Here is a 10,918-nt window from a genome sequence, read left to right as displayed (position 1 = left end):
GGCATTGGATTTGATCAATTTGATTTGGGTTGGTAGAGAACATTGGTCTTTCTGGTACTCAGAGCAAGTCTCATGCTGTTATAGGCTTCAGTAAATACATGTATTATAATTCTTCAGAGTCAGCGTTAACTGGTGCATTGTCAGCATACTGTAGTTCTTTGACAGAAGTGGTAATTGTTTTTTTTGGCCTTCAGCCAGTTGAGGTTGAAGAGTTTACTATCATTGTGATAAGCTATTACCACACTTGGGGGGGGGGGGGGGGGGTGCCTGTCAGTAATAAGCTGCAACATTTCTGTAAGAAACATTAAGAATAGTGTAGGTGCAATTACACACCCCTACTTGATCCCTGTTTTGACAGGGAAGGACTATATTGGCGCCATTGCATTGTACTGTTATTTGCATATTGTCATACAGAGCTGGATAATGTTTCTGAGCTGAGCTGGGCATCCACATCATTGTAGCATCTTCTAAACAGCTGTTCTGTTCACCAAGAGCCTTTGTGAGATAGATTTGAAAGTTTTTGTGAGATTGAAGAGACCATGTACACTTTTCCTGATGGTGGCACGGTATGAAGAGCATATCAATTGATCTCTACCAGGTTGGAAGCCGCACGGGAATTCTGAAAGGAGCTCTTCTGCAATTGGTGAGAGGCAATTAAGTATCTTAGCCAGGATTTTGTTAACAATTGACAGCAATGTTATGCCCCTGTGGTTGCTACAGTTCAACTTGTCATCATTTTTGAAGATTGTGATCATCAAGTGGATCTCTAAGGTCACGTAGAATTCCTTCATTCTGCCAGAGCCTCACAAATAGGGCCTATCCAAGAGATTGTATGTCTCATCTGTATTTCACGACTTCTACAGGGATATTATCAGGATCAGTAGCTGTGTTGTTTTTCATCCGACTGACAGCAGCTATCACTTTGTCGAGCATTGGATCATCGTTTATCTCACTTCTGATTGTTTGTTGGAGGTCCTCCAGCATGTCCATGGTGAAATTCCGATTAAGTTATCCTGCAATGTGCTCTTTCCAGTGGATATTGATACTATCTGTGTCTTTGAGGAGAGTCCTGACACCTTTGGAACTTCAGTCTGTGTGTTGAGGATCTATAGACCTTTGGCTGCCTTGAAAAAGGTATGAGGAATTTCCTCAGTCTTCTCTATCCATAATCTGTTCTTCGCATCATGGATTCTTTAGCTTTGGCTTTCCAATAGGCAAGCTACTTTTCTGTGGAGGTTCAACCCTGTTGCCAGGTTTGAAATGCGATCCATTTACAGTTGATGAGTTTGCATATTTCTGCATCATTCTCCTCAGACCATTCTTGGTGTCTTTAAGTGGTGTGAAGTGGTGGAGGCTTCCTCGTTGAATATGTTTAAATCACGGGTAGATAGTTTTCTGATCGACAAGGGAATTAGGGGATATGGGGAGCAGGCGGGTAAGTGGAACTGATTCACTTCAGGTCAGCCATGATCTTGTTGAATGGCGGGGCAGGCTCTAAGGGCCAGATGGCCTACTCCTGCTCCTATTTCTTATGTTCTTATGTTCTTATGTGTGTCCAAGGATTTCTTGGTATGTATGAATGATCTGGATTTCAATGATTGCCGGTCATCTGGATGTTTGATGGTGTGATCAGCAGTTCCTGTATTGTTCTTGAAATTCCTTGATCTTGGGGTTGTTTACATGACCGGAAACCTCAAACTATCTCCGTACCTGTCATGGCTGCCGGTTCCTTTTGAGGGTTGTCTCAGGAGCCAGTACCAAGCTTATGTGTTGGTGATCTGTCCAGCATTTATTGGTTGTAACCATAGCACCCGAGACATGCACATCTTTTTTTTGATCCCTGCTCCTAACTATCACCCAGCCTATTAAGTGCCAGTGTTTCAATCTTGGATGTTGCCAGGATCTCTTGATGAGTTTTTTTTGGTAGAAAAGGATTTTAGTGACCACAAGTTTCAGCATTGGTATTGGATTGTCCAACTGCATGTTTTCCAATGGTATCTGGCAAAGGGCATGGTTGACCTCACCCTGGCACTGAAATCACCGAGTAACATGACTGTTGATTGTGACGGTACAGCTGCCAGAGTTGCCACTGGGTTGCAACAAAAAGTTTCTTTCATATTGCCTTTGGAGTCCAAAGCAGGTGCATAAGCACTGATATCAGTGGCAGACTGATTGACTTTGAGCTTAAGATCGGGTGTCATAAGACATTCATTGATCCCAACCATAGATTCGTGGAATCTCTTCATGAGTTCGTTATTGATGGCTAAGCTAAGACCATGAATTCTGCTCATGATTTCCCTCTCCAGAAGATAGTACAGCCACCTCCATGTTCTTTTATTTGTTCCTCAACTGCACCGTTGGTCTTGCTAAAGGTTACAATGTGAATGTCAAAACTTGCAGGCTACTATTACTGTTCACCGTGCAGATCGTCTGAGTTATCCATTAACAATTTGATATTCCAAGATCCGATCTTGATTGTTTTTGTAAGGTTTGACCACAGAGTGATCCAGCTAGATGCAAATTTCCAGCCAGGTTTGGAGTGAGGCTGTCTATTTTTAGGACATCTTTTCTAGCCACTTCCCCCAGTGGGACGAGCAGAACTAATCCTGAAGAGGGCTGCTCAGACACAACAGGATTTAATACTACTTGTCTACAGATGTAATACTTATCAGTTGGGAATGTTAAAATACTGGGTTTCCAGTAACAAGAAGCATTTCAAATCATATCTACTGACATTACAAAAGTAAGGACACTAAACTGTCATGGAATAAAGAATGTTTATTTTATTCCACATAGAACCTACAGTCATAAATATGCATTAGTGGTTGCTAGGGAGTTTGTTGCAAGTTTGCATTGTAATTGAGCACATTTGACATCACAAACCCAAAAAAGAAATTCTGAGTTCTAAGTTTACTAGAACATGAGCTCTTCCAAGTTTTCGTTGGTAAGTAGCTCCTAACTCAAAACAATTGTTTTTATATGTGTAATCCACTATTAGGCATCTGAATGATTGTTCTTAAAAATAGTTAGGATTGGCAAATACCTTGTCAATGTTGCATAATGCAATATAAGTGTGCCGATCAGGCATATCTGCAGCTTTGGTTCATATTACGCTGTCTGGTCACTCAACCCATTGGGGCTGAATTTTACTGCCTTCCCCATTGGCATATTTAAAAATGGTGGTGAGGGGGGTCTCACAAAATAAACTGGCCAGTTTGCTGCTGCCAGTCCTCAACTTGCCCCCCCCATATTTCAGAGACCAGGTAAGGTGTCAGGCAATCCATCTGCCTTTAGGTCTATTGAGGCCCTTTAATGGCAAATTGACTGCCATTTAAGGGCCTCAATCAACTTCTGCCACAGTTTTCAGGTCTGCTGGGAAAGGCAGGAGCAAAAGTAAGCAGCCCAGTTGCTTTCACTGTGCAGGCAACTGCCGAGCAGGAAGTGGCGGGGTACCTCCTTTTAGGGTGTCCTTTGTGCTCAATGGGGGCACATCCACCAAGATCATACTTCTCCTCTATCCCTCTCCCTGTACACGGGTACTATACGTAAGCCTGAGATTATTGCACTTGAGGTCCTGCTCTTCAATTCCCTTCCTAACTCCCTAAATCTGCTTTCAGGACCTGGTCCCTTTTCCTGCCTCTGCCATTGGTCCCAATGTGGACCACAATCTCTGGTTGCTTGTCTTCCTACAAAAGAGTGTCCTGCAGCCGCTCTGTGACATCTTTGACCCTGGCCCCAGGGAGTTTTAAGGTGAGATTTTATGGCCTCACTCGTCCCAAAACCATAAAATCCCATCCAGGTCAACGGACCTTCCCATGTTCCACCCCTCGCCTGCTCCACTTCCCATTGCAGCCGGGATGGTAAAATTCCAGTCACAGGTACAGTGCAGAAAAGGCCATTCAGCCCATCGAGTCTGCACCAACACTAACCTCCACTAAAGTCATGCTAATCCTATTTTCCAGCAGTTGTCCCATATCCTTGAATGTTATGATATTTCAACTGCTCATCCAAATACTTTTTAAAGATTGTAAAGTTTCCGGGTTCCACAATCTTCCCAGGCAGCGCATCCCATCACCATATGAGTGAAAATTCCTTTTCTCAGATCCCCTCTGAATCTCCCGTTCCTCACCCTAAAACTATGCCCTTTGTGATTGACCCCTCAACCAAGGGGAACAGCTGTTTCCCATTCAATCGGACCATATGCTTCATAATCTTATACACCCCCATGATGTCCCCCCTCAGCCTTCTCTGCTCCAGAGAAAATATTCCAAGACTATCCAGTCTCTCCTTATACTTCAAATGCTCCATTCTGGTGAATCTCCTCTGTACCCCCTCTAGTGCCTTCCTATAGTAAGGTGACCAGAACTGCACACAGTACTCTAATTGTGGCCGAACCAACGTTCTGTACAGCTCCAACATGACCTCCTTGCTCTTATACTCTATGCCACAGCTGAAAATAGCAAGTGTCCCATATGCCTTCTTAACTACCCTGCTCACCTGCTCTGCCAGCTTCAGGGATCTGAAAAATAATTACCCCAAGATCCATCTGTTCCTCTGCTCTTCCTAGTGTCCTGCCATTCATTAAATATTCTCGTCTTTTTAATTCTTTCAAAGTGCATCACCTCACACTTATCACGGTTAAATGCCATCCACTGCTGCTCTGCTCATACCAACATATCATCCTGACAACATACCATCCTGATGTCAAATCTACAGCCACAGAAATGCTTCTTTGCTCCTCTAACTATGGAATCCCCTACCAATATTGCACTTCTGCTCTTCCTCCTCCCCTCCTATGCAGCTGGGCCACCTGTGGTGCTACAAACTTGCTACAGTCCTGAGGAATCATCTCACTCACCAGTATCCAAAATGCAAAAGCGGTTAGAGAGCAAGGTAGCCTTAAAGGATTTCTGCACTACCTGCCTGTTTCTCTTTGATACTCTGCCAGTCAACCATTCTCTCTCCACCTTTGTGCATCTTAGCTGCAGTGTGATCACCTCTCTAAATATACTATCCACAGAATCCTCAGCCTTGTGGATGCATCACAGTGACTCCAGCCACCCTCAAGTTCCACGACCCTGGAGCTCAAGTTTTTACAGCTGATGACACTTTCTGCATATGTATTCATCGAAGGCACTTTGTGCTTAAACGACTTCCCACATCCCACAGGATGCACATTCCCCATGGCCGAGCTGCACTGACATACCGTAAACTTTATATGAAGTGTTTACTCAGCTGTCACTCATCAATCATCTCTTCCTCTCCCTGTTGTGCTTCTTTATGAAGTCCCGTTGCTCTCCCCCTCTCGTGCTCTTTTATCTCCAGGGCTCCTCTCTGTTTTCCTATGATGTCACTACTCGATTCATTTCTTCAAACTCAAAGTTCTACATCTGAAGCTGTCGTGTTATTTTTCAGCTATCAGCTTGTTAAGCTGTTTTGTCTGAACTTTCTTGATTGATACATACGCTGTTTAATGTCTAACTTTACACATCCTTTATGATGCTCACCTCTGACATCCCTATTCATGACAATGGGGGTTTTCTCATCACTGCGGTCAACTCAGCTTCAAAAGATGGGGGAGAAAAGTGAGAATCCTCTTTGTTATTCATATATGCCAATTCTCATTGTTTAAGTCTAACAGCCAGCATTTTGGGATCCCAGACAACATGTGAATGTTTGCATCTAAAAATCATCACACACTGGATCCTTTCTCCTCAGTCCTGCTGCTAACTGCTATTATTGGCCCCTTGCTGACATAATGCCACATTAATGTTTGTTGATGAGATTGCTGTATACTACAGGTGAGAGTTCTTGCAAAGATTCTGCAGGAAAATAATAGATATGTGCAAGTGCTATAGTTTTGCTTCATTATACACATGCTGAAAAAGCAGTTATAATTAAATATTGAGGTTCCATTCAATAGGTTCAGCTGACACAGTGTGAATGGCTGTGATGCCACAAGGTATGGATCTCTTAAGACAGAAGTTCAGTATATGGGCGATGGTCTTACTTGGATGGCCACAGTCACAATTTGAGCTGTTCCTCATGTTCCACTTGTGGACCAACTGACCAAATCTTCACTGGCCCATTCTCAAGCAGTTGAGGATTTTCCATGGAAGGTTAAAACCTAGAACTTCAACACTTAGGTCAATTACTAAGTTGCGGTTGGTGATGTTTGCAGTCAACCAGCTGGTGTGCCATTGAGAAGTGGGGCTGTCATCAGTTTGTAGGATATGTTGTGTTCAGGCAGGGATTACAGGATCTCAGACAAGTAAGTGAGGTTTTATTTTAGTTATTAAGTCAATGTGGGTGCTTTGTTTGCTGTCAGTCAGTGGTGTTCTTTGAGAAGGATGTTTCTCCTTATGGAGCTCAGTATGTCCATTAGCACAGGAAGCCTCTTGAGTTGTGTTGCTCTAAACGTCCCAGAAATAATTTTCATGACTTCCCAAAGGTGGATAGCTACCATACTTTTGTGGTGGTTCTTGAGCCTGGTTGAGCAGCAGCAGATATACCAAGGTAAGTGAAGCAGTGTGTAGCGTGTTGGCTCTGTTGCCCCAGGTGGTACTCCCCAATTTCCGTATGGAAATCATTCTCAACTTGACCTGGCACTGATGTTCTGAATTATTACCAGATGGTCAACATACAGTCAAGGTTGATGTCAAGGTACTTTAGCATTGGGTCATGGGCGAGTGATCAGCTACAAAGTCGGACATGAATTCCTTCCTTGTTTATGAGTTGTTCTAGTAGAAGGTTGAAATGACAGTCTTAGCGGTGTTTTGTCAAAGTCCCTATTTTCTGACGTAGGCTTCTAAAGAACATAGCTCTTCAATGAGCGTTATCTCAATGTCCTGAAGTTCTTTATCCTGGAAAACCAGGGCCTAGTCATCGGCACGTGCAAAGAGCCTTGACTTTGTGGGACGGAGGTCACTGGTATACATGGTGAAGAGAACCAGTTTGAGGATGGTGGGAGACAGCAACCTTCATGTGCTCCTTGTGTTGAAGTAAGTTTTACCACTTGAAAACCTACAGAGTAATGCCGACAAAAAAGGTGACTGAACCAAGTTTCTGGTTTAAGCAGTTAAAAACCCATGGGGAAAAAAATAGAGTGGTGACATTGATGGAACTTTAGTAATGTTACAAGGGAAAGGAGGGGAAGAATTTCTGAAATGTGTTCAGGAAAACTTCCTTGCCCAGTGTGCTTTCAGTCCAACTAAAAAGAGGTATTGCTAAATCTGATGCTGGAGAATAGGCTCAGTGGGCCAAGTGTCTGTGGGAGCACTTGGATAAGAGTGATCATTGTACAATAAGGTTCACATTAGTAAAGAAGAGCAAGGAACAATCTAAACAGAACTTCTAGATTGAAAACAAGCTAAATTCAGTCGGATGAGAGGGAATTTGGCTTTGGTAAAATGGAACCAAAGACTGATGAGAAAAATTTAACAGGACAATGGGTGATGTTTAAAGAAGAGATATTTCAGATACAAGTCAGGCACGTTCCAACAGAGCGAAAGGTAGGAAAACCGAAACCAAGGCTTTCTTGCATTTGGAGGGAGAGAGGGAATATGGTGAAACAAAAGGGAGTCAGATACAAGTCAGGTAAGTTCTTCAACTGAGAACCAGGCTAAAATTAAATAGTTCAAAGGAAAATAACACTGGCAACGATTTGATTTAATTTGATTTATGATTGTCACATGTATTGGGATACAGTGAAAATTATTTTTTCTTGCGCGCTACACAGACAAAACATACAGTTCATTGAGTACATAGGGGAGAGGACAGGGTACAGAATATAGTGTTACAGTCATAGCTAGGGTGTAGAGAAAGATCAGCTTAATATATGGTAGGTCAATTCAAAAGTCTGATGGCAGCAGGGGAGAAGCTGTTCTGGAGTCGATTGGTACGTGATCTCAGACTTCTGTATCTTTTTCCTGATGGGAGAAGGTGGAAGAGAGTATGTCTGCGGTGCATGGGGTCCTTGATTATGCTGGCTGCTTTTCCGAGGCAGTGGGAAGTGTAGACGGAGTCAATGGATGGGAGGCTGGTTTGCGTGATAGACTGGGCTACGTTTACAACACTTTGTAGTTTCTTGCGGTCTTGCTCACAGCAGGAGCCATACCAAGCTGTGCGTACAAGTTGTGTGTACAAGTTAGATTTCAAAATTTGCAGCTGACTCAAAATTTGGAAGTATTGTGAACTGAGGAGGATAATGAATGACTTCAAGAGCATGCAGATAGGCTGGTGGAATGGGCGGACTTGTGACAGATGAAATTTAGTAGAGAATTGTGAAGTGATACATTTTGGTAGGAAGAACAAAGAGCATCAATATAAAATAAAGGGCACAATTCTAAATAGGGTACAGGAACAGGGTTTCTGTGCACAAATCATTGAATTTGGTTAGAAAGGCATATGGGATCATGGACTTTATAATTTGAGATATATACTAAAGCAAGGAACTTATGATGAATCTCTGAAAAACGTTAGGTTGGCCTCAACTGGAGTATTGGACATGATAGGAAGGATGTGAAGGTTTTAGGGACGATGTGATAATGATATATGAGAATGGTTCTAAGCAAGGAACAATAGTTATGTGGCTAGGCAGAGAAGCTGGAATTGTTCTCCAAGAAGAGGAGTGGATTTAGAGGAGAATTCTGGACAGAGTAGACAGGGAGAAATTTTGCCTTGGGGGACTGGTTGAAAATCAGAAGAAACTTGCTCGGTGATTGGTAAAAGATCCAGCGGCGAGGGGGAAAGACGATATTACACACCAAGTGATTAGGAAATGGAATGCACAGTCTGAGATTGTGTTGGAGGCAGATTCAATTATGGCCTTCACGGATCTTGGATAATTATCTGAAGGTAATCAAATCTGCTGCACTTTGGGGATCAGACTCCCGGCTCTCCAGCAATGGATCATAGAATTCCTACAGTGTAGAAGAAGGTCATTCGGCCCATCAAGCCTCCACCAACAACAGTCCCATTCAGGCCCTATCCCCATAACCTCACATTTTTATGTTGCTAGTCCCTTACACGAAGGGGCAATTTAACATGGCCAATCAACCTAACCCGTACATCTTTGCAGTGTGGGCAGAAATCCACGCCTACATGGGGAGAACATACAAACTCCACACAGTCACAGAAGGCTGGGATTGAACCCGGGTTCCTGGTGCTGTGACGCCGCATTGCTAACCACTGTGCCAACAACTGCTCAATGCAACCTAGTGCTCCAGGAACATGGCATCCTAGCGGCCGGCTCTCCCTGAACACCGCCCCCTGTTGCCGGCTCTCCCTGGACACCGCCCCCTGCTGCCGGCTCTCCCTGGACACCACTCCCTGCTGCCTGCTCTCCTTGGGCACCGCCCCCTGCTGCCCAACACCGCCCCCTGCTGCCGGCTCTCCCTGGACACCGCCCCCTGCGGCCAGCTCTCCCTGAACACCGCCCCCTGCTGCCGGCTCTCCCTGGACACCACCCCCTGCTGCCGGCTCTCCCTGGACACCACCCCCTGCTGCCGGCTCTCCCTGGACACCGCCCCCTGCGGCCAGCTCTCCCTGAACACCGCCCCCTGTTGCCGGCTCTCCCTGAGCACCGCCCCCTGCGGCCAGCTCTCCCTGAACACCGCCCCCTGCTGCCGGCTCTCCCTGGACACCACCCCCTGCTGCCGGCTCTCCCTGGACACCACCCCCTGCTGCCGGCTCTCCCTGGACACCGCCCCCTGCGGCCAGCTCTCCCTGGACACCGCCCCCTGCGGCCAGCTCTCCCTGAACACCGCCCCCTGCTGCCGGCTCTCCCTGGACACCGCCCCCTGCGGCCAGCTCTCCCTGAACACCGCCCCCTGCTGCCGGCTCTCCCTGGACACCACCCCCTGCTGCCGGCTCTCCCTGGACACCGCCCCCTGCGGCCAGCTCTCCCTGAACACCGCCCCTTGCTGCCGGCTCTCCCTGAGCACCGCCCCCTGCGGTTGGGGGAATCACTGCTCTGGGCCGTGGGCGAGACGCATGCGCAGTTGGCTGGATCAGAGTTGAGGCCCGTAGTTTTCCGTTTATTTCCTGTCACTTTTCCCGTCCCTCGGCGGGTTTGGGTTTTTGTTCCTTTGAATCGGGAGCCGGCCTCTGGCCTTGACTGTTGAGGAGAAGATGTGAATGACTGCCGCGGGGACACGATGGCAACCCCGAGGGCGGGAGAGCCGCCAGGTACAGGCCGGGTTGAGGCCAGCACGCAGTGCCGAGACCGGGAGCAGAGCTGGCCGGAGCTCTGCGGGCGGAGGGGCGGCCTCGGGGTGGGGGTGCCGGCTCTGGGTCCGATTTTGCTATAGGACTTGGGGGGGGGGGGCGGTGAGTGCGGAGGCTGGGGGCGGTGTGTCGGCTCTGTGCTCCGGGTGGGGTGGGGGCGGTGATGGAGGAGGATGTGTGTCCAGGCGTGGGTGGGGTTTGTGTTGGGGTCGGATGGTGGGGGGGTTTATGTGGGGGTGGGGTAGTGGAGACGTTTGTGTCTGGGTTGACAGATGGGAGGGGGAGTGGGTCTGTGTCCAGTTGATGGTGATGGGGGGGGGGGGTGCGCCATGGGTCTGTGTCCCGGTGGGGTGGTGAGGCGTCTCTGTCAGGGTGTGGGGGTGTTAGTGGGGTCTGTGTGCGGGTGGCGTGGTGTTGGTGCTGATGGGATGAGGTTCATATATAAATCTGGTCGCAGGTTGGGCTGAGTGGCTTGTTTTTGTGCTGTTAAGTTTATTCTAGTTATTATATATAAACCTGTTTTAAATACATTGAAACAAATAGAACAGTCTGGTAAAGACCCAGGTTAGGATGTCCAAAACTGGTATGAATGATGGAGTCTTAGACCACCAGTTCATGCCGGATGTGTTCATAAATGTGACTGCTCCTTGCACAGTGCATCTCATGATGGAAATGTGCTCCTGTCAAAGAT

The 10,918-nt window shown here is 46.5% G+C and overlaps 1 protein-coding gene across 2 annotated transcripts in view; it reads left to right on the top strand.

The window, feature by feature from the left end:
- Window positions 1–9,975: 9,975 nt before the first annotated feature.
- Window positions 9,976–10,918, top strand: part of nfx1 (nuclear transcription factor, X-box binding 1) — an 80,510-nt gene continuing 79,567 nt past the window's right edge. For both annotated transcript variants that reach the window (XM_078237523.1, XM_078237533.1), the window contains exon 1: window positions 9,976–10,188. In XM_078237523.1, the coding sequence (XP_078093649.1) occupies window positions 10,158–10,188 (31 nt within the window). In that variant the 5' untranslated portion in view covers window positions 9,976–10,157. The remainder of the gene's footprint in view (window positions 10,189–10,918) is intronic.

The sequence above is a fragment of the Mustelus asterias genome, chromosome 2 (genome assembly GCF_964213995.1).
Source record: "Mustelus asterias chromosome 2, sMusAst1.hap1.1, whole genome shotgun sequence".
NCBI lineage: Eukaryota > Metazoa > Chordata > Chondrichthyes > Carcharhiniformes > Triakidae > Mustelus > Mustelus asterias.
This window is presented reverse-complemented; position numbering and strand designations above follow the sequence as displayed.